General features: G+C 40.6%; 1 protein-coding gene across 3 annotated transcripts; it reads right to left on the minus strand.

The window, feature by feature from the left end:
- Positions 1-1,432: 1,432 nt before the first annotated feature.
- Positions 1,433-15,793, minus strand: CLTA (clathrin light chain A). 3 transcript variants are annotated; one of them, XM_053932478.1, is made up of 7 exons: positions 15,516-15,793; positions 8,998-9,035; positions 7,022-7,139; positions 5,557-5,668; positions 4,123-4,176; positions 2,917-2,952; positions 1,433-1,875 (listed from the first exon to the last, which is right to left on the minus strand). In XM_053932478.1, the coding sequence occupies exons 1-7, from the start codon at positions 15,724-15,726 to the stop codon at positions 1,704-1,706; spliced, it is 741 nt and encodes a 246-aa protein (XP_053788453.1). In that variant the 5' UTR covers positions 15,727-15,793; the 3' UTR covers positions 1,433-1,703. The 3 variants fall into 3 exon arrangements, with proteins under 3 accessions (XP_053788453.1, XP_053788454.1, XP_053788455.1); XM_053932479.1 differs by lacking the exon at positions 2,917-2,952; XM_053932480.1 differs by lacking the exons at positions 2,917-2,952; positions 4,123-4,176.
- Between the last annotated feature and the right edge of the window lie 7,691 nt (positions 15,794-23,484).

Genomic DNA, 23,484 nt, shown 5'->3' on the forward strand with positions numbered 1-23,484 from the left:
TGCTGATCTTTCAAATTCTCTTAAATTCATATTAACACTTTAAAGACTCTATATTTAATGTAGTAACTTTATTACATTATCAGCTCATTTTGAACACCTTTGTTTTCAAAACTTTTGAGTGTGCAGCAAAAAGGAAATTTTCAGTCAAGGTGAATGCATAACTAGTCAAGGCTATGAATGAGTGTCAGTATTCTACAGACTTGCTCTGTGCTTCAGTCCTGTTGGACTCACCTGCCATACCCTTGTGCAGGTCAGAAGATTAAGGCAGATTCTTGCCTTAATCTTCCATGGAATCAAGCTTTCAGACCTGTAAGCTACTATAATTCTCATCACCACACATCAGTAGTGTGCGAATACACTTGAAAACGTGAGACTAGGTCCAGTCATTACAGACAACAGCAAGGTACAGCTTAACAACTGCAGCCCAACTGGAAACCATTTATTGACTACCTTACCCATCAAAGGGACACAGCTGCTAGTAAAACAGCTGCTGTGCAACAACATCCTGAGCCATCGTAATCTGCATCTGCAACCCTTTTCAAACTGCCTGGACTAACCCTCCAGCTTGTACATAAAAGGTATTAAAGCAATTACGCTACACAGTAGTTAAGATACTGTGTCTTTGATAAACACGGTGGAATAACATAGGAGATTGAACAGATTAGTTTTAGAAGATAGACAGCTAAGGTAAGGCTTAACAGAGCAAGGCTAGAATACAGCTCCTGTGACTGCTGGGTGACCAAAGGAAGCCGAACAGAGATTTTCTAGATCAGTTTGATTCAGATTCAACCACCTTGGCAGACAGAGCTCCAACCTAGAGATGAGCAGCAGTAAGAGCAAGTCTTCCCTTCTCTTACTCTCCAGCTCTTCAGTTCACCACCTAGTGGGAGGAAGTGTCTGCAAAAGTCAGTGAGGACAAGCACACAGTTCAAAAACATCCAAACAGCCTCTACACCACAGATCTTTGCATATGAAGACAGCATTGAAAAGCTAGTGGAACACTATAAGCAGTAGAATACCAAAGGTCTTAACTGCACAGTGCCCTCTCCTGTGTGTTGAGCCTCAGACAGGCAGCCAGAGTGACAGCAGAAAATTATACAGAACTACTTACCTGCAGAAGATGGCATCCTCAGTCCCAATGGAAGCAAGAGAAGGCCCTTAACAAGCCCGCTGTTTAAGTTTTCTTGAGCTGCTGTCTAGTGTGATAAATTGGATAGGGGAGAAGTTTTTAAACTAAAGCTCTCAAGAGCTTTAAGAAAGCTTAAAGAAACAAGGAGGACAGCCCTGCAGAGACCAGAAGCACTGCTGGCTGGACATTCACCACCAAGGTGAAATCACTAGCAATCAAGAGAAATGTTTACTCACACTTAATTGAAACACTCTCTGTCAAAAGGAAGCAGGAGACCTTCTCAATTCATCCAAAGTCAACACATTTTGCTGTTTAACAGATCTTTAATATCAGTAATGTAGTAAGTGACACCTTGGTGCACAAAACACAGAGAATGCAGTTTTGGAGGTTCTCCCATTTCAGACACAGAAAGGAAACATCAGGAAGAACATGCAATCAAACAATGATCAAGTCTAGATACATCATGATGTGGTCCAAAAATACACATTGAAACAATTAATCAAATTACTGCAAACATAGCTTCTCTGAGTAAGGTTAAGATATTGCATTTATAGTGTCTCCATCAAGCTTTGCTTCAGCGAACCAGTGGAGCTTGCTTGAGCGAGATGAGGACTGAACGCATGCGAGACACATCTTTTGCCTGCTTACTAGACTTGGGATTAAAGTCACAGAGCTGAGCCACACGTTCCCATTCAGTGCCCGGAAAAACTTCTTCTGCATCATTCACAAAGGCTTCTTCAGCTGCCCTAAAAGCAATGCAATGCACCTTGTGTTAATGCCCAGCATATAAGGCACTCCTTCCCTCTTACAGGATGCAGTTTCTTTCAGCATGTTTTGTAAGAAATGTGACCTGACAGCTGCTTGTGGACATTATGGCCACATATGCTCCCACTGCCCCAGTCCTGGAGATGAAAGTAGATTGCTGTAGTATGATATGCACAAGCAGTGCAGAGGATCGCAGAGGATTGTGTAAAATGTTGGAATACAGGTGTTTGGTTTTAAGAATACTTATTGAGTCTTTGCCTAAGGAGTCACCACACAAGCTTCCAGGAAGTAAGGTACTTCTATGTAGGCATTTTATTTATGGAGAAATGCCCAGGTCTTAACTAGGTAAGCCTCTGCCACTTGATGGCTTATACTGAACATTTGCCAACTGGAAATTTACAACTTCCTGCAAGCATGTCTTAAACAAATTCCATTTGAGGATTTTAAATCAGCCCCAAGGCCTACATTATAAAACTATGTGCTGATGATTCCCAATGCTGTAGTGAAGCAGCATGAATCATAAGGAATTTAAGTCAGGAATCCCATGCTTGTGAGTGCAATAGACTACAGTGTATCTTAGCAGAGGAGATGACTTGTTTGAGGTCCTCTCACAGAACAAAAGTATTTCCCCTGCTCTCACCCTATGGATACTCTAAGAAGGCTTTGTACATTATATACTGTATAGTGCCAGTGGCTTCCCAACTGTATTATTTTGGCTTGTCTATGCTGCCAATAGTATTGCTTCAGTACAGGGATAACACTCCAGCATCTAGTTTACATGAACTGTGGGGCCCTGGTAGCTGCCTGAGTGCAAAAGCAGTAAGCATCAAGAGATCAAACCAAATCCATCTACGCCAACAAGCAGTATAGAGAAAGCAGTGAAAATGACTCTCTCATGAGGGTTCAGCACTATTCACAGGGATGATAAGGTTACAGACACCACTGAAGACAAGGATCACTACAACACTGCTACTTTATGTGACATGACACTTTTAAGGGCAGTGAAGATTTTTTTACTTAACTGTTCTAGGCTGTAGCAAGGATGATTTATGTTTGTGCTTAAAGGTGAAGAAAAGAAAAGAAACAAGGAGAGAAAGTTTAAGTCAGATATAGAAAATGAGAATGAGTTTAATGCAGATGATTAGCTGGCTGAACATACACTAGTAGCTTAGCCTACATTCAGGAAACAGGCAGCCAGTTTTATTATGCAGCACTTACACTGCACATTTGCATGGGACATATAACAATAAGGGTTTTATTGAAAAAAATCTAACAAAACCAACTCCAGATTTCAGAAAAGATAAACACCACCTGTAAATCCATCATTTCACAAGTCTTGGTATACATCCCCCTACAGTTCGCTGTGAATTTCACACCAAACCTTCAATATTAATGCATTCAAAGCCACAACACGGCTCACCAGTACACCTTCTAAAGGTGTCACCTTAGAATCTGTGACATGTCCATCTTTCAATTCAAGTCTACAAATTAAAGGAAGAAATTAAAATACATGAACAAGCCAATGAACATTCCAATCCTTCTACCCCTCAGAAACTAGCATACTCACTGGGGCTTGAAAGTCACAGTTCTGTTGTCACTGACCTATTAGCCTGGCAAAACATCTACACTGCTCCTAATGTCTTCCCAGCAGTTTACATTGATTTCCCCCAATGCCACCTTCTTGTACTTCCCATCTGTTCTCTAACAGCCTCCTATTTCTACATACACGCACATTTTCTACCCTGATTCATGTCAGGCAATGCCTTTCTACCTTCCTTGGCTTGTGAACCTTTATGTGCGAGCATTGCTTGAATAGTTTTCTGATATGTAGGCAAAGCAGGTCATCACTACTTATTACAGAGTTAAAACACTGCTTCTCTGTGGAAGGACTAAATACAGCACCCATGTGAAACTGCAGGCACTAACCCACACCCCCAGCAAAGCATCTTGCTAAGCAATGTTCACTGGCCTGGAAACAACTGTAAACCCTTAGGTCTAAAGAGTACTGAAGTCATTGCTTTAATTCCAGCGCTATGTACACTACATGACTTAATCAGAAAGTGCAAGGATTTGTGCAGTGCATACAGGAGAACTGCACTTAATACTGCAGACCAGAATTGGTCCAAAAAGTAAATATTCAGAAGGCACCTTCAGACATTCAGCACTATTTCTAATCCTGCTTATTATCGTTATTATTAGCAAACAGAATTAGTAGTTAAGCAACATACACATAACCAATCACGTCAGCGAAGGGTTGTTTGTAGAAAGCTTCATCGGCCACCCTAGGTAGCAAGTAGTCCAACAGGCAGGCAAGCAGGCAGGAGAAAAGAGATAAGGATGAGAAATACAGAACACAGCTGGAGGCAGTTTTAACAAGCACGTTAACCTTGCATCACCCAGACTTACTGTAACAGGAAAGCAGTTACCACATGGAATGAATCAATCAAGCCGTTGGTCAGAGGGGCAACACAGAAATTCTGCTACATCCTAGAAGTTTGGATCAACTAGTTGAGGACTAGAGCCCCAATGTTAGCATTAGACTACTCCCAAAGGACAGAAACTACCATCAGGCAAGAGATCTTTCCAGGGTGATGAGAATGCCAAACACTTCTATGTATTTAATGAGCCCTGCTCCAGACTCCATATCCTGCACTCAAACACTGGCCATAATAAAATTGAGGGTATCATGAATTCTGGCCACCAACTAGGACAGTACTAATCCTGTTTCCCTTTCTTCACTCAACCAAAAGGTAGTGAATTCCTCAGTGAATGGAAGTGGCAAATCCATAATTCTGAAGAAAGTGTAGGCCTCCTTTCTTCCTTTAGAAAGAAGAGTAGTCTACCTAGGATTTTATTTAAGAAAGACTAACCTGATGGCCATTTTGATAAGAAAGGCAGTACTTACAAAAAACAAACTAACAAAAAAACAACAACAAAATGAACAAAGCAGCAGTTCATCTTGAACCCTGTGAGTTCCCAAAATATAAAGTAGTCTTGATGATTACCTGCACAGAATGAAGTAGAGATTTAAGAAGCAGTAAGTCAGTTCTATCACTTTTACCTTCATCTAGCTTGAAGTCAGAATTCCACAGGGAACTTCTAAAAAAGTGTCAGAGCTTACTATTCCTGCAACCAAGTCATCACTTTCTACCACAGGACCCATAATTAGACAATTCAAACCACCACAGACACAAGTCACCATTCAGTTTTTCACTAGCAGAACTAAGTCATGTTATTTCTGAACTGTTTCCAAAAAGAGCAGCAAAAGATTTTAAGATATTTAATGAAATGACCTGTAGCAAAGATTAACTAGAATGCCACTTCCATAAGTTCTAAAGTAAGCAAGTAAGAATGCTAGTCTCAGGGTAGGTAACTGCAGACATTGAAGGCCTATGCAGCTGGGAGCATGACAGCAAGCAGGTAGAGTAAAATATTTTCTGGCCATGTTCAAGCTTCATGTCCTAAGGAATCTTCAGTAATACTTGATCATCATCTTAATGCTTCCTGGATACTTAATCTAGATTATCTAAGAAAAAAAGGTAGGTAGTAGGAGTGTTTACCTTAATGATCTGAAGGACTATTGCCTTAGGACATAGAAGAAGTATTCTAACCTCCCTTCCCAATTATTTTCATAATTCTCCCGATGGCTGGAAAAACTTTACCTGTTACTGGCTTTTGTTTTCTCAAGCTTTTCATCTTGCCTTGCATACCACTCTTCCAACTCTTTTATTGCTTTCTCTTTCCATTCTGCTTCCTGCTTCCGCGAGTTTGCATCTGAAGATTTAAGAATTGCTTTGTCAGTCACGTTTGTATTCAAATGCATCTTGTAAACATTTCAACAGATAGTTCAGGGTGCACTCTAGTGCAGGCAGTTGCTTCACCAACTCAGGTAAGGGTTAGGAGATTTCCTGATTTACACTATGAGAACTCTAAATACTACAAACATTCAAAGGACTACTGTGCTGCATAACTGGGACAGTCCAGTTTAGGATAGGCATTTTGCAGAGTAGTTCAGATTCAGATCTGAATCTGTATAGTTCAATCTGTTGGTCTGCAAACTGCTCAAACCAGAAATAGTCACCTTGTTATGCCAGTGCTAGAACAAAGCTTAGTAAAGCCTCTGTGCTTAGACAAGTGAAGGAACCTGGCACTCCACATACTTTTACATACAGCCTACAATTCAGGACAACCTCATCTGCTGTAACTAGTACAAAAGAGGAGTAAAATGGTCAACTCTATCCAGAATTACATTTTACAGAAAGTTCTATCCTAACAATTTCAAGCAAAGGCTCCTCCACCATGTAAGTGGGAAGCACACCAGTTTGTAGTCCCTTAGACACTGTCCATGGGTAGGTACCACTGCATTTGATAGCTGTATTTAGTTTAGTTAATAATCCATTACTTTCTTAATTTAGTTATTAGATTAAGATTCATGTGACAACAGATTGCCTCAGCAATTACAAAATGCTTTATCCTTTGAAATACACTACTAATGCCTGCAGTATTTATTATCATCAAAGCTTACAAAAGCTTTTCATTTTCTGTCAGCTCATCTGTAAGTAAAGGTTCAGAGAGCTACTTGCTTGCTGACTCCCACACCAGTCTTAAGTCTGCTTACTAGAAGACTTATCCAGGCTTGCTCCTTGAACACAGGAAGCATGTTAAGACTCTGAAGAGGCAGTGTCATGGTTCAGAATTCTACTGCTTAAGAATCACAGAATGGCTTGAGTTGGAAAAGGCCTTTAAAATCACCTAGTTCCACCTCCTCTGCTGTGGGCAGAGACACCTTTCATTAGACCGGACTGCTCAAAAACCCCATTCAGCCTGGGATGGAGCATCCACAGCTTCTCTGGGCAGCCTGTGCCAGTGCTTCATCAACCTCACCATAAAGAATGTTTTCCAAATGACTAATCCAAATCTACCCTCTTTCTTTTTAAAGCCATTACCCCTTGTAAACTACACACCCTTGTAAAAATTCCCTCTCCAGTTCTTCTGTAGATCCCTTTTAGGTACTGGAAGGCAGCTCTAAGGTTACCCCAGAGACTTCTCTTCTCCAGGTAGAACACCCCGACGTCTCTCAGCCTGAGAGAAGCTGACATTAGGTTACTCAACAAATACCATGCTTACCAAGTTGCTCCAGGCGCTCCTTTTGCTCCTCTCTCCACTTACGAATACTTTCCGGTTCTGATTGCAGTCGATCTACTTGGGAGATGGCAGCATAGCAGTCTGTGGGACCATTACTCTCCTTGAAGAAAAGGAATAGTAAAGTTATTTGTGCATATAACTACCTCCCAGCTATATAAAATTAGACTCTATTTGAACTGAGCCAATAACACATTCATTTGATGTTATAACACATTTCCACCATTAAAAACATCTTACTACAAATTACAGAATCAAAGGAAATTAACACAGAGCTTCCTCCAGAAATCAGGGATAAAACAAAAATTCAAGACAACTGGAAATACAAGTGCCACACAGACTTAGTACCAGAGCACTAAGCCTGCAGAACACAGAAGGCAATGCCTAGCACTTTACTACACAGCTGTAGGCCAGATATTCTCTGAGTTCATCTCACCTTAAATATTTGCTGTGAAAGTAATTTGTTTTATGGTTTTGCACACAGGACTACAAAACATTCTTTGCAGCTTATTTGTCGACTTCAAGAGACATTACCATACCACATTACAAAATTTGGATTGCTGTATGCCACTTATAACACAAGAGGCATTTCAATGTTTAATCATCAGAACAGTGAGAGTACTAACATCCTTTTCACAATGTAACATCTCAAAGACTTGAAATGAATAGGGCTAACATTAATACACCAGATTTACAAAGCTTATGAATATTGTGGTATTTGCTACAGAAGATACTCTAAGTTTAACAACTTTTATTGCTTCATCCTACAGAGTTAAGAAATACCACTTTTAAGAGTACCAGGTCGATTGCAGCTGACCACAGATTTGCCTGTACCTTGCCCCTCTCTGGACCTCCTGTAGCCCTCATTGAAGGAATAATGCAAAGAGAAGAGGCTAGGCTGGTGCAACACCATCGGGCTCCACATTTCATCCAGAGCACAATAAATTGGCCAGCTGCAGGGCCAACTAGTTACAGGTAGCTAAAACGTAAGTTATGTAAAGTTAGTCTCTTCTTTCTGATTAAGAGGAAGTTCTGTCAACGAAAGCAACTGATCTCTTAGAATTCCAAACACAAAATCAAGGTATCTAAAGAGGGAAATCTACCTTCTGTTGTACAAGGAAGCACAAAGGGCCTGTAAAACACAGGTTGTCCCATCTATCTCACAGTAATGCTGAGGATATAAGAATGTCAGCAGCAGTGAAAGCCATTTGTGTCTCCACAAAGCTCAGCAGTCACTTCAAACTCTAAGGAAAAGTACATCGCTCACACGTTGCTTCCTTCCCAAGCATTCATTTAATCAGGCTAACGAGCCAACTGTGACACCAGGCAATGATCATGCCATGGACAAACTGGTGTGAAATTTAGTTACAACAAACTGATTGCCTTAGTATGCCTCATTCCTCCCTGACACCAATAAAGCAGGTATCTCCTCCTTTTGTCATTACCAGGGCTGTCTAACATGCTTTCATAATGCAGTTGAGCTTTTTAGCCATCAGCTTAATTTCATGCAACTTCATGTCACTAAGAAATGTATGTTTTCAGTCCATTCCTTGTAAGACTATCTTGATACAAAAACCAGGATGCATTAATTATCTCTAAGAGCAAGCAAATCTGAAAACTCTTCTTTAAACTAGATAATCAGAGCACACTTCCAGCTTAGCAGCCAGTGCAAGTCAATGTAAAGTTGTATCACAGAGCCTAACAGTCTGCTTTACAGTGCTTATGTACTCTTAAGCCACATTTCAAAATGAACTGCTGCTTTAAGTAGCCTCTAAGTTCAGAGGATGGGCATAGTTAAGAAGACTGACAACTCGATGAGATGAGCTGCCAGTATAGAAGACCATCCTCAGATATGAGACAAAATTACTTTATAGACAAGAAACAGGAAGTATTAGTCTATATTAAGGTAAAGTTGTCAGAGTACAACGGCACATTCTAAGTACAGAATACTTCTATCTTACCTGATAGACATCCCCGTTAGCCACTCCATCAACGGCATCTGTAAAGAGGTGACTTGTTTAGTCATTTGAGAAAGATAGAACAGCCAGATTTATTGATTTCTGTAACTTATATGGAAAGCTTTACTAGAGGAGGTAAAATGTGGGAGTTGTGAATGTTACTTGATACCCTGCAGGGACACTTCCTTGTCCCTGCACTTTTCTGGACAGGCATGAAATCCAAGTGAGCCAACATTCTGCAGAACCAGAAATACAAGGTCATTTCTACATCATGAGATCCTGCTTCTAACAACATAAAAAGCAGAGCTGATACTGCTGAGAAGCTGCTACAGACTGTGTTCTAAAGCTACTCCCACTGTGTCCTTCCTCTCTTAGAAGCTGATCACTATACAACTGTTCTGAAGTTAAGAGAGATTACAACCAGTTTTTTAGTGTCTACCTAGAAAATTAACAATGCTGCAGCCAACAACTGGTAATTCTTATCCTAGTGTTGTTATCTCCTAATTAACTCAAAGATAGAGCTAACATTCCTAGCAAAGTCACCTTTCTGCTACCATCTGTGATGACATGCTTGAGACCTCCTACTTCAGTTGCAGCATTATTATCTCTGAAGTGACAGTGGCAATACAGCCGTAGGGAACAAATACCAGTTGTGAGTCAAACTCTTAAGTTTTTGAAACCATTTATATCTCTGGACTATACAAAATAAACCAAGATTTTCAGGACAGAATTTTTTTGCTAAATCTCAGCAGGGCATTTCTCTGGAGCAGCGCCACGTAACATCTGTCAGCATGCTATAGCGAGTAGTCATGTTACTCATACCACCATGGATAAATCTATCACACAAAAGTGTTTCCATCATAATACACCCCTCAGTGAAAGTAGTGACTGTACCAAACAGTAAGCAAAAAAATCTTATCAAAAAGTTATTTTGCACCACCTTCTTAAAAACAGATAGCTGACTGACCCAAAGTTACTCTGCTGTATCCTCTTTTTTGTGGCTAGGTGTGCACCAGATTCATAGCTCTAGTGAATTTCTTCAATCTCCTTTATCAGTGAACTAGGCAAGTGTTTTAAGTCTTTATCTCTGAGCCCTGAAGAGCAATCATTATCTGTGTTATGTAGAGGGCTGTAAATTCATCAGTTCAGAAGAACAGTAGTTAAGTTGGAGGATACTAGTCCCCAAGAACATAGTAACTAACTTTTGCATGGGAAGACTCAAATTAAGAAAAAATAGCTTTTCAGTTATGAGAAACTGGTATTTTATAACTAGACTCCCATAATTGATAGATGGTTGCTACTTTGTCAGATTCCTACTCCTCTGCAAGGTACAGGAGGCCTTTACAAAGACTAAAGTCACCCACTGGACGAGAGGGCTCATAAATCTTGAGGATGCTTCCAAGTACAGTGATAATATCTTTTTCTTGTCACACCAAAACACATTCATTACGGTCTTCACTACTCAGGCCGGCAGGTAAAAGGAACATCATTGTTTAAGGCTGTGCCTGAGATGAAACACATAGGTTTGTCCAAGGGCCATTTTTGTTGTGCACAGAAACAGACACTAACAGACACCAAACTAAGTGTTTCCAGAGGGCACCCAGGTTAGAAGCATTAGCAGGATTAGAACGAATTCCCCATCTGTTCTGAGCTCCCTAGAACTTGCAATTAAGCTGCAGAGTCAGCATGCTGACTGAGCTTATCACAAGCAGAAGAGGAAACAGAACTGTACCAGCGTGCTGTCATATGCCAATACAAGTGTGCTACCTGGAACAAGACCAATAGTCAAACATTGCTTCATTTCAGCTCTCCAGTCCTCATGCTTCTATAATTAAGTATGAAGTATAGAAAATCATCTGTCATCCTTCATATCAGTAATCAATGCTAGTTGTGTATCAGGTTTTTCTGTTCACAGAAACATGCAATTTCATAAGCTTCCCACAGAAAAAGCCTACATACTGATAGTGCCATCACAACATTTTCAGCAGCCATGAACAATGAGACCCCCCTACAGGCTTCAGAGTCCATCCAATTCTATCATAGTATTGTACCTCCTGAAGTTAAAATCCACATATTTAGAACCATCTCAGTTAGCAATGATCCATACTCCTTGTTGTTTGCTTTTGAACTTAAGATAAACTTTTATTTTTAAGGGCACTGCTGCAATGAACACACAAAAACATCTACAGTTCTGGAACACATGCTGACAATATGGTAATAATGAACATTCATACAGCAACACAGATACTTTTTAAAGTCTGGAAGAGTCTGGAGAGGATAAGTCATATCAACTGCCTTGCATTCACAGGAGATACAACAGCCAAGCTTGCCAGAAATAGGAAGCTAGCATCAATGCCCTCCACATTTACCACAGCTTACAAAAGAAAAGGCTGGGTAGTTTCAAGATAAATACAAAACCCATTTTGTCACTTCCTAGAAGTGAATATATGGCCTCAGAGGTTTATCACAATAATGATCAACTATTCTGAAGGCTGCTTCTGTCATCATTATCACATCAGTACCACCTGGCCTAAAAGGAAGTTAGCTTAGCCTAGTTTACCAGCCTCTCTAAAGTCTTATTCTCAATGCAAAAGAGGACTGTTATCTGAAACGTTAGAGGCAGTTTGCAGTACACTGAAATATTTTTTATACTCTTTTAAAGTAGAAGTATTTTGTATGAGTCACCTTCAGCATCTCTTTTAAACAATAAGTACTCTACGTACTGCTACATTCAATGAGCTAACAGCTCTAGTTAAAGCAACAGAAGAACATAAAAGTTTCATATATTCTGACATAAGGTTAAGTCACTTCACCACTCAAGGCCTAGTTTACCATCCTTTTTCTTTTAGGCACAGTCATGTTTTCCTTTTACCTACCTCTAACCCATAACATGATAAGAAAGAATCTTTTACAAAACTTTTGTTTACATAGTTATGCAAGAACCTAGAGAAGAAATCATTTTTCTAGCCATAACTCATTCTCATGCCTGTGTGTAAAATAAAGGCAAGCAGCTCAGGAAGAGTGCTTCTTTCCAGTGTTTTAGTTTAATCTGCTGTCCTATCAAAACCCATTAGTTCCCTCATTTTCAATATAATCAATAGGCTAGAATTAAAACACACCTGCAATAACACTGTGCTGTAACAGTTTCTATAATTTTCCAGTGTAACAGCTCCTGTAACTTCCACCTTCTGCACATTTCCACTAGTATTCTCTTGAAAATAAAAAAATATAGATTTTTCTGTCCTGACTTTATAATAATGCAGTATCACTAACACAAGCTAGACAGATGTCATTCCTTTATCATACTTTTCTAAGTGCCGTCTTTTGGGGCTCTGAAGTCTCAGATACTGATTGCCTAGCAAAACCCAGATCAATGGCTGTTCAAACAATTAAGAAAAAAATCAATTGTCAAAAACAAGAACTCTTTCTGTCTGTGATGCAAACTACAAAGACAGGAGGAATCAATTCTTTCCTAAACAATTTTGAAGCTAATTGATTCTCAGTTCCTGAAAGGCTATTAAATGAAATACCTAGGCAAACCACCAGACACAATTAATTTTCTTAATTGCTAGAGGCTCATGAACATCTTTTGAAGATAGAGAAACATAATTCAGTCAAGTTCATATAAAACTTACAGAGGGTGAAAATGTGAAAGCAATGTTTGAGACTAGTCAGCCAGCATTAAACTTGTGTATTTGCACACTTGTTAACATACATAACTGCTTGTCTTTGAATGAAATGCCCCATAAGAAGCTACTCAACAAACTGGCATGATGATTAGTATTGGCATAGAGGATCTAGAAACCACACATTTCCCCCTGAACACTTTCTTACTCAGAGAACACAGTAAGTGAACCGATACACACTCAAGACATCCTATTGTCAGAATCTCACTGCAAATACAAGGACTTTGATTCATCACTGAAAAAGAAATGTCATAAGACATCACGTTACCAATACCTAGGCAACAGCGTTGTATTACTTCATTTATACAGTACTCTCTGCCTTCTGAAGCAGGGATTATTCACCTTCCAAGGGAAATAAGATTAGGTTTTTGCAAACTCAGGCAGCTTGAATGGCATAGCTATTTACATAATGAATGGCCTACTGGATGAGGTCTGGATTAGTACTGCAACCCTGATCACGGCAACATGAATTTATGCTATGTGAGACACACAAGCCTGGCAACATTTTGCCATTCCCCCATACTCACCCAGTATCCACTATTACGACAATTAACAGAATTCCCAATACTTATATTTTCAATTTCTGTCCATGAAGCTCACTTCTGTCCATGTATTTGTCTAATCATTTATCAAGAGACTGAAATTGAAAGACTGTTTGTTGATGAGACACTATGATTTTATAATATGATTCTACAATATGAGTGTATTTCAAAAAGTTGATGACTGCTGAACTTAATATCTTCAAACTTCAGTTGGGAGCTGCCCAAGTCATTACTTTTGGTCCAGTATTTAGAAACAACTTATCCAACAGACCTGTAAATAAGGAGTTCAAAAAAGGTTATGGTTAAAAAAAGTAAATCCACAAATCCCTGGTCATGATGCTTAAGGATTTACATAAGAACTTGCATTGTTTCAAGAAGAAATTTGCATTCACCTATTCAATTACAGAAGAGTTTAATGAGCTAATACGCCAGAGACTACAACTGTCTGATATTTATTAAGATACTGATCAGATGATAAGAAATGTCTAACATAAATGGAACAGAAGTCATTAGATAATTTGTCACCATGCCTGAACCAGTACATTTTGCATGGCTGAAGTCTGTGCTTTTTAACATGGAGAGAGACAGTACAGGCTCTGACAGTCAACAAAGACCAATTTTTGTTATGTTTCGGGTTTTTTTTGTTAAAAAACAGGACCACCACTAAAAGTCCACAAGCATCATCTACCACACCTATTTAACAGAGCATAAACACAATCCCAGGGTATAAAAGAAAGCAAAATGACATACCGTTCCTGCTTAAAGTTCCCAGATCCTTGGATCATATTATCATATTTATTATTTTATTAACTTCTTCCTAAAGTTCTCCAATAACCCTTTTGCACTTCATGACAAGTCAACTTACATGACTTGAGAAAAAGCGCTTGAAAGGCAGTTTAAGAACTACTTTTAAATATCAAGCCAATCTAGAAGCATTGAACAAATCAACTTTTTGACAAGAAAACACTTTGCAATAGTCATCATTACATGTATGTAGAGAACATACTCTTCTAGTTGTTCTTGTACATTGTGGGAAAGGTAAATGATAGATTTTTTTTTTTCAACTAAATTAGTTTTCTAACAGCCACTTTAATGTTCCAGAGTCTGTTTGGAACATAAAGCCCACGTAAGGCACGATAGTTGTCTAAGCCTTCTGAAAGTAAGAAGGGAAGTGACCATTGTGTCTGTTTCTGCACGATACATAGAATACGGAAGTCAAATTATATATGATACCAAAACAGGATGGTGTTCTGATAACAATTATCCCCAAGTTCTTGTGCTGGGCAAAATAGTCCCCAGTAAATACCTTTTTTTCAGAAGTATGTAATCCATATGTTTTGGACCTTATGAGTGAGCTGATGTTAAGGGCAGTGCTACCTCTAAATAAGCACTGGAAGGTCTCCATTACCCAGTTTATCTAGATGAGCTTTATTCACTGAGATACTACAAACCTGCCCCCTCATACATAAGATACGCCAGTAATTTCTGAAATCAGGTTGCAAAATGAAGACTTAATTCTAAAGATGTTCTGACAGTGAACTGGAGAGCAGTTATTCAACTTAGTCTGAAGGAGAGTGGCATCCTACTGCAGAAACAAACGGATGTCACATGAGAGCAAGTATGTCCCTGTGGCTCTGGTGACAAGTAGAAGAAAAGTCTTCTGAGAGTTTTGCAACATCAACCCCTTTCCACTCAGGCTTCAGTTAAAACCTTTCATAAGGAGAAGTGCTTATTTTGGGCTACTTTAGCCACCATTAGACTATAACCCATACTTCTAAACACACAGTTCCCACCCTTCTCCAAAAGCGGGTCCTGCAGTGTCAGGTTTGTTACATTAAGTACAAAGGTTACCAAGGAACAAAGGCTAAAGGTTTAGTAAAATTAAACATTAGCTTAACTGCTCTTATGCTGTAAGTCTAAGATCACCCCCGCTGAAGACAGAAACTCAAGTGGCGGATTTATTCAGCTGTCAGAAGGCTTCCTTCAGACAGGCTGCTGGATTAGGCGAGATCAGCACCGTTCGCATTAGGACATGGGTACGCCTTAGGCATCTTCAGGAGATACCAGCCATAACAGAGGAAGCAGGGAGGTAGCTCACCTTGTGGCACAGCGCACCCAGGACGGCCCCGACCCACCCCCAGGACCACCGCCAGGCAGCGGGCCCCGCTCGTGGCAGAGCGCCAGGGCGAGGGTCCTGCCGGCACCGCCCCCGCCCGGCCGCGCCGCTCCAAGGGTCAAGGGGACCCGGGACCCCTCACCCCCTGGCCCCACCCGCCGCCCCCGCAGGGCGTACCCGCGCCGAGGCCCTCGGGACCCTGCAGCGCCTCGGGCACCTCGCCGTTCTCCAGGATGCCGTAGCCCTCGTCGTTCTCGATACCCGCGATCTCGTTCTCCTGCTGCGCCAGGAAAGCGGCGGCGGGATCCTCCTCGCCACCGTCGGGCATCCCGTTGCCGGCCGGCGGCTGCTGCGGCTGCTGGGCACCGAAGAGCTCCATGTCGGCCATGGGTGAAGGCAGGCAGGGAGCTGCGGCTCCGCACCGCGCCTACGCCAGGCATCAGCGCGGAAGGGGCGGTGCCCTCCCGCCTGCGCCAATGAGCGGCGAGCACCGCCCGCTCTGCCCAATCAGCGAGCGGCCGTGGCGGGGCCTGCGGAACGCGAGCCAATCAGCGCCCAGAGAGCAGCGGGCGGGGCGGGGCGGAGCGGGGCGGGGCGCGGCGCGGCCCCGGTGCCCGGAGAACCGGGTGGCAGCAGTGGGCTGCGCTCCCTCGGGATCCGCTCCCTCGGGCTGTGGCTGGACCGGGGTCGCCTCTGCCAGCCTGCCAAAGCACAGGCGCTCCGCTGGGACCGTCGGCAACTTGGAGACAAATTCGAACCCGTAGAATACGTCCAAAATACCGGTTGTGTCAAACATCTTTCTCTCGTGATTCTGGGTGTCTTCTGTCTGACACAGGGAAGCTTAAGTCACAGAAACACAGAAGGTGTTGGCAGGGACCACACTGGGTCATCTGGTTCAACCTCCCTGCTTAAGCAGGGTCATCCCAGAGCATTTGGCACAGGATTGGGTCTATATGGTTTATAAATATCTCCAGTGAAGGAGATTTCACACCATCTCTGGACAATCTGTTCCAAAACACAGTCACCCACACAGTAAAGCTCTTTCTTATGTTCAAGTGGAATTTACTGTGCATCAGTTTTTGATAGTTGTCTCATGTCTTAGTGGTTGGCACCACCAAGAAGAGCCTGGCTCCATGCTCTTTACACCCCTGACTTTAGATATTTATACATATTAATGAGGTCATTGTAAATTCTGGAAGCATGTGTTCCATTGACCATGTGTTGACAAAATGTTCATTGGAAGGGCAGTGATTTCTGATACAATTTTTTGGACAGTTACTTTGATGTTTCTGTATCTGGCTTATAACACAGATAGAATAACACAATTGTAGATTAGAATGGACTAAGAGATCATCTAGTCCCAACCCCTGCTGCCTTGGGCAGGGACACCTTCCACTAGAGCAGATTATTCCAGGCCTTATCCAACCTGGCTTCAACACTGCCAGGGTTGGGGCATCCACTGCCTCCCTGGACAACCTGTTCCAGTGTCTCCCCGCCAGTAGACTAAATAATTTCTTCCTAGTATCTAACCTAAATTTCCCCGTTTCAGTTTATAGCCATTATCCCTTGTCCTGTCACTACAGTTCCTGACATTGGCTCCCTCTCCAGTTTTCCTGAAGTATCCTTCAGATAGTGGGAGGTTGCACAACCTTCTCTTCTCCAGGATGAATAGACACAGCTTCCTCAGTCTGTCTTTTTAGGGGTGGTGGTCCAGTCCTCTTACCAACATCATAGCCTCCTCTGGACTTGCTCCAACAGTTCCATGTTTTTCTTACTGTGAGGGCATTGGAACTGTGTGCAGTACTCCGGGTGGGGTCTCACGTGAGCAGAGACAGGGACAATCACCTCCTTTGACCTGCTGGCCATGCATGTAGTTTATTGGCATAGCAAAGAGGGAGGGGAAATATTTCTGTAAAAAAGGAGAAAGTGATGCTGGCAGCCCTCAGGCTGGGGCAATTGCTGCAAGAGGTACTTGTTTAATTCCGCTTACATGTTGCCTATCAGTCTGTATGTATGTTTCAGGAAATATTTGAGGTAATGCCATCCAGGCTTATGTTACAGTCCCAAACAAGGGTTCAGACGTATTTCAGAAGGAGGCCAAATTCAGAGAAAAATTTAACTCTCAAAGACAGTTGTTTGCCTTGTGAATTTAATGGGAGAGATAAATCACATGCTCAGTTACACCTTTCCCCCATCAATATCATTTGCTAGAGAAAAAAGCACAAGTAAATTCCTGTAGTATGACAGAGAGCTCCCTTCACCTCATTTAGTCAAATAAAACATGTGCCTAGTTTTTCCTACAAAAACTCAGAATCTGGTATGGCAGGAGGCTAGATACTTCTGTATTTAGTCTCTCATGGAAAAACAGCAAGGTTATTTATTTTAAATAATCTCCAGCTGCCATGGGAAAGCTAAAGAATTAAAAACAATAGCAGTAAGCAGGCCCATAAATCACAACAGGAGATGATAAAAATGAAATGCCATCATGAAGTGTATGCCACGCTCTCACAGAAACTTGCTGACTTTGTTCCACAAGTTCTTCTAAAAAGATACTCCCACATTCATTTTCATCACTCTTCTTTCCTTATATGTGAATAAAGGAATATTGCACTGCTTCCCTTTAACTATGACTAGTGAATGTTGGATGACTGTCTAGCTATTTCCTTTTTTGCATTACCACTGCCTCTTAGCCCTCTGGGGGATTTCTGATGGCACAAACACAAGTAGGACATTGTGATTTAAAATGAAAAGCAAATCTGGTTACTTGCTTGTCTAAAAATAGCAGAATAGGGATTAAGGAATATGAAATATAAGCAGAATTGCAATTTTTCAAATAGCCCAAGAAAATTATTTTCTGTGTTCTATCAGAATGAGTAACTGAATGTTATTGCTTTAGATACAAAGGAAAATACAGTGAGCCATTAGATCTGTTTTGATGATGAATTCAAAAATTTGTATGTTATCTATCATTCAGATGCACTATGAAGTGTTCTTGCACTGTCAAAGCTATTATTACTTTTCTGCTTTCTTACCCTGTATAAGAAGTCAAGATACCTCCTTTTTCAAAGGCAGGTGTTACTCCTTAGAGAGTAGAACAAAACATAAGAGTAGCATATCCTTTGTTATTCATCCACAGAGGTTTGTTGATGTGTCACACTGAGGAGAAGAGTTTATTACAGAAATATTACAGAATAAACCCTTATAGAAATATGAAAAGGCAAAAAGACTACAAAGGAGTGTCAGGATTGTTCTGTTTCTCTCCATTCTTTAAAAGATTATAAAATTCAATTCCAGTTTCTATATGAACTGAGATTTTATTCAAAAGTAGTATAAAAATATGTTTTTGAGCATTTATAAAAATATGGGTTTGCAACTCTGCACTTCCAACAATAAGAAAGTCATCAGGGTATTGTTGACTTTTGTAAGAATTGCAACAGGGTAGTGGGATTTCTCTGACTCTTTCACAATGTTTTTGATTTAAGAAATTAAATAATTAGTAGAACAGATGTTTCTAGAGAAAAAAATTGAAATGCAAGTCCTTACAACACTCTGTAAGTATGCAAATGAGAAAGGCATTGCACAGCTGACATCTGGACATGAATCACTTCTCAGGAAATCTCTCTAACTAGAAGCTCCCTGCACAAGAGCCCACAGCTGGTGGCAAGTCAAAGATGAGAGCAATGACTAGGACTTGGTCCAGTTCTATTGAAACCAGTTAAGAGGTTTCCTCAGACTGCTGATGGCTAGCAACTTTCAAGCAAGCTATAGACAGAAGTTAGAAAAACCTCCCAGCTTTTCACTTATGAGTACCTAGTATTTTATAACTAGACTCCTGTATCAGAAAGATGGTGCCTACTTGGGGTCAGATTGCCACTCCTTTGCAAGGTACAAAAGCCAAAAGGAACTGGTTTGAGAGGCACATAAAGCTACCAGCATCAGTCTGCTCTACAACAGCTAACCTGCACATCACTTCACATCAATCTGGAAGCTCCCTCAAAGCAGATTTTTAAAGGTCACTGCACATACACTGACTTGGGCACTTACAGCTAAAATTAACAGTTCTTCTAAATGGGTTTATGAAGACTAAAGCCCCCAAAGAAAACATTTGTACACATCACTGCCATTCAAGCCCATCTGCACTACAGAGTCATGCTGCAGCTGTTCACTTTGTTTTGATGGGGTTGGATTTAAAGCCAAGCCAGTGTCTATAACTCATATTGACAGTAGCAGCTTAAATAAGCCATCTGCCCACTCTGACTACCTAGGAAGACCAAACAGCAATTCTCCTATTCAGATAATCAAACTGGAGGCATGATTATTGCTACAACATGTGAGAGAAGCCAGTGTTTAAAAATATGTAGTTCTCATCCCAGAAGAAAGGCAGTTTTTTCATGAGAGAGGCTCCTTGGGTGCACCAAGTCACCTGCAAGGCAGGAGGGTTTGAAGCGGCCCAGCCTTAATTCACATGTATATTGACAAGCATGTCTTCTGCTAGAAGACCTCCAGTACCATGGCAAGACACACTGCTTTCAGTTTATCAAGCTGATTTGCTGCCATGATAATTTAATTAGATGAGGTCATACTGGTAGTGTCCACACTATTAAACACAAACATCCCAAGATAAGAGGTGCAGCTGTTTTTCAAGGAATAGTCAGTAGTCAGTAAAATAAGGAACATACCTACAACTAATAAATATGTGGTGCTATACTGCTTTTTTGTTGCTCTGACAGCTGTGTCTAATTATCACAGCTGTGCAAGGTATTCAAACAGAATCTGAGTAAGCAGAGAAATAGACATTGTTCCCTACCTAAGGGAAGCACAGAGCTGCTCAAAGAAGAACAGAGTGGAGGGTTAGACCGCCAGAGCAGAACAGTAGTAAGTAATATGACAAGAATAGTATAAAGAGGCAGGTTTGCAAATACAGGGTCAAGACCCTTGAAATTATATGAATATGAATTATAGAGTAAGCAATACCATGAAGGTAAAGTCTTACCAAAATTTTGTATGGATACAGTGGGCCTCTCCTTAACACAAAAGTACTTCAGTCCTTTAATAATCTTTGTTGTCTTGCCCTAGACACACTCCAGTATGTCCATGTATTTCTTGTTCTGTTGGCCCAAAACTGATGTGCTGAATGCAGAGGAGGATCACTTTCTTTCACATGCTGGCAGTGGTCTTCCTAGTGCAGCCCAGGATGCTGTTGGCCTTTTTCATTGTAAAGGCATATTGCTGGTAGATAATAAGCTTCTTGTTCCCAAAGACCCCAAGGCCCTTCCTTGCAAAGCTGTTCTCCAGACCCCAGAATGTACTGATGGCTGGAATTATTCTTATCCCATTGTAAGACTTCACGTTTCCCATTGCTGACTTCTATGAGATTCCCCTTTGCCCAATTCTCCAGCCTACCATAGTTCCTTTCAGTGGTAGCACAACCCTCTGATGTAATAGTCACTCCTCCTGGTTTTGTATATGTGAACCCAGATTGTTAATGAAGAACTTCAACAGTACTGGCCCCCCGTCATTCCCTGAAGTATTATGCTAGTGAACTTGCTTCCAGCTTGATTTTGTGCTACATATCACAACCTCTGGACCTGATTGCTCAGATAATCTTCAATTCACCTCAGTATCCATTTATTTATCCCATACTTTGTCAGCTTGCCTTGTTAGAACATTGTGAAAGACAGCATTAAAACCCTATTACAGCCAAGGTAAACATTATCTCATTGCTCTCCATTCTTGCAGCAGGCAAGGCAACTCACTGTGGAAGGTTATCAAGTTGGTTAAGCATGACTTTCCTTCCATAAGTGCATGGTGGCTACTTCTGATGACTTTTTGTCCTTCCTGAGATTGGAAATGGTATCCAGGATTAGTTGCTCCGTCATCTTCCCAGGGGCTCACCTGAAACAGGTTAGCCTGTTGCTCTGGTGATGTTATTTTTTGACTTTCTGGAAGATAGGTGTAACACTTGCTCTCTTGCAGTCTTGAGGGACAATCTCAGTTGCCATGGCCTTTCAAAGATTATCAAGTGTGGACTCCCAAAGACATCAGTCAGGTTTGTCATTGGCAGAGTATGTAAGGCCTATTTGTTTATGTGCTCCTTAAACTGGTCCTTCTCCACCCAGGGAAAGTTTCTTTGCTCCAGACAATTTCTCAATAGGTTCAGCCTATTGGTTGTGAAGCCTTGAGATTCTTGAAGGTTAGGATTGTTTTATTTCAACAGGCCTAATAAGGTGCTCCAAATTTACTCATAATCCAAGGTGGAGAGTTTGAGAGTTTAAGAGCATCGGCTTTGCTAAAAGGAGTCAGAGGAAATGCACAGGAAAAACTCTTATAGCATGTTGCATTTCCATAAAGATGACAAAGTCAACATTTTTGTGGTGTTCTGAGAGGTGTATGAAATAATAAGGGAGAATGTGCTTGAAGGGTCCCTTTTACTTCTTGGTACAAAACTCATTAATTATCAGGGAAAAAAAGCCCTATGTAGGAGCAGAATAAAAAAGTACCTATTTGCAGGTATTTCTGGAACACATTTTCAAGCCAGGTCATTGATTCTCCTTTTCAGGATAAAGGCTTATTGCAAAAAAAAAAAAAAATCAACCCCCCCCCCCAAAAAAAAAAAAAAAAAAAAAAAAAAAAAAAAAAAAAGTTACCATGTAGAACTGCTGAAGCCTGCAAGAAGCTTCAAATTCCTGCCTTATTAGATTTGATAAATCTACTCTTGTCTGGCATCCATGTCAACAAGGAAGATGATTGATGTCATTGTGAGACCACTCATTCATCTTTGAGACACCAGTTAGGAGGGTTCCTTAAACCTGAATAAGGGCAATTACCATTCATATCTTAAAGAACAAGTTCACAGAAAAACATTTTGAATTCCTCACTAGTGAAAGATTAAACAGAACCTCCAATTCCACAAAGCAATGGCATGTATGTTTGACTTCAGAGTTTCTTGTTGTTGTAGAATGTGCTGCATGTGAAGTTCTTACATCCAAAGGAAGACTTGTCAGCCTGCCTGACAGAATTGTCCTGACAGAAAAATTCATTTTCCACAGATGATAACTTCCTAGCCTGTCTGACAATTGTTTGCAACTGTGTAGGTAATAAACATCTTTCTGTCCTATAATCTCACTCTCACCTGCTCTGACATACTAAAGAGACCTATTCAATTTACAGCAGAAATTGTAAATTACCCCAACACCATCCGAAGTATTGAGTGAAAAATTTTACTTTGGTAGTATATTTGAAAATGTATTCAGCAAATTAGTTTCCTGTCAAGTTTTCTGGACAATCTGTGTTACATTTTTGTTCTACAGTTTGGATTCCCAAGGCTACTTCAAAATACATTGTCTTAGTATTTTAGTATCACTTCTGAATGTGGAACTTCTGCAGCTCCTAAAGTAGTAAAACTAATTGAAGTATTAGCAAATAATCTACCACTTCTTTCATGTATTACAGTCCTATCGGCTTCCTTAGAAACAAAGAAGCAGTGGCCTTTTCTGGATTTGATTTACAGACACAAAAGCATTCCATGAGGTCCAGAATGAGTATTTTAACTTGCCCAAACCCAACACAGGTCATAAAAAGTTGAGAAGAACCTGACTACATAAAAACAACTCATGCAAAGAAGTATAAATAAAAGTAACTCTTTAATTCTATTTCTGCTGTAAACTGCTTTTCAAAGTGTGGGGATTTTTGTTTTGTTTTGTTTGTTTGTTTTTAATAGTTTAATTGAACCTTAAATAAATGACAGCCACTTGAAATACAGGGATTGTTGAAGAGCATATTGAGTAGAAATCATAATTTACTGCAGACTGTTGCAAGGTAAGGAAGTTAAGAAGGCTCCAGTAGAAGAGAAAAGCCATTCTTTATTGACAGAGGGGGTTTTTTACCTTTTAAATTAATTTTTAGAAGAATTTTGAAAGGTAATTTGACTATATGGAAAACTGGGTAGTCAAGAGCTTTTGAAGCTCTTTTGAAGCTCTTGGACCCCCCAAAATCTTCTCTTTCCCTCCTAAAACAGCAACGGGTTTATGACTGAATTCTATACAGAAGGTGAGATATTGCACCATTTTCCCCTATTTAAGTGTCAAAGTAATCTACATTCTGAACACATAGAAAGCACCCATTCAGCTGCCTTATCACAAAATAC

Source organism: Vidua chalybeata, chromosome Z (assembly GCF_026979565.1).
Source record: "Vidua chalybeata isolate OUT-0048 chromosome Z, bVidCha1 merged haplotype, whole genome shotgun sequence".
In the NCBI taxonomy this organism is placed as follows: domain Eukaryota; kingdom Metazoa; phylum Chordata; class Aves; order Passeriformes; family Viduidae; genus Vidua; species Vidua chalybeata.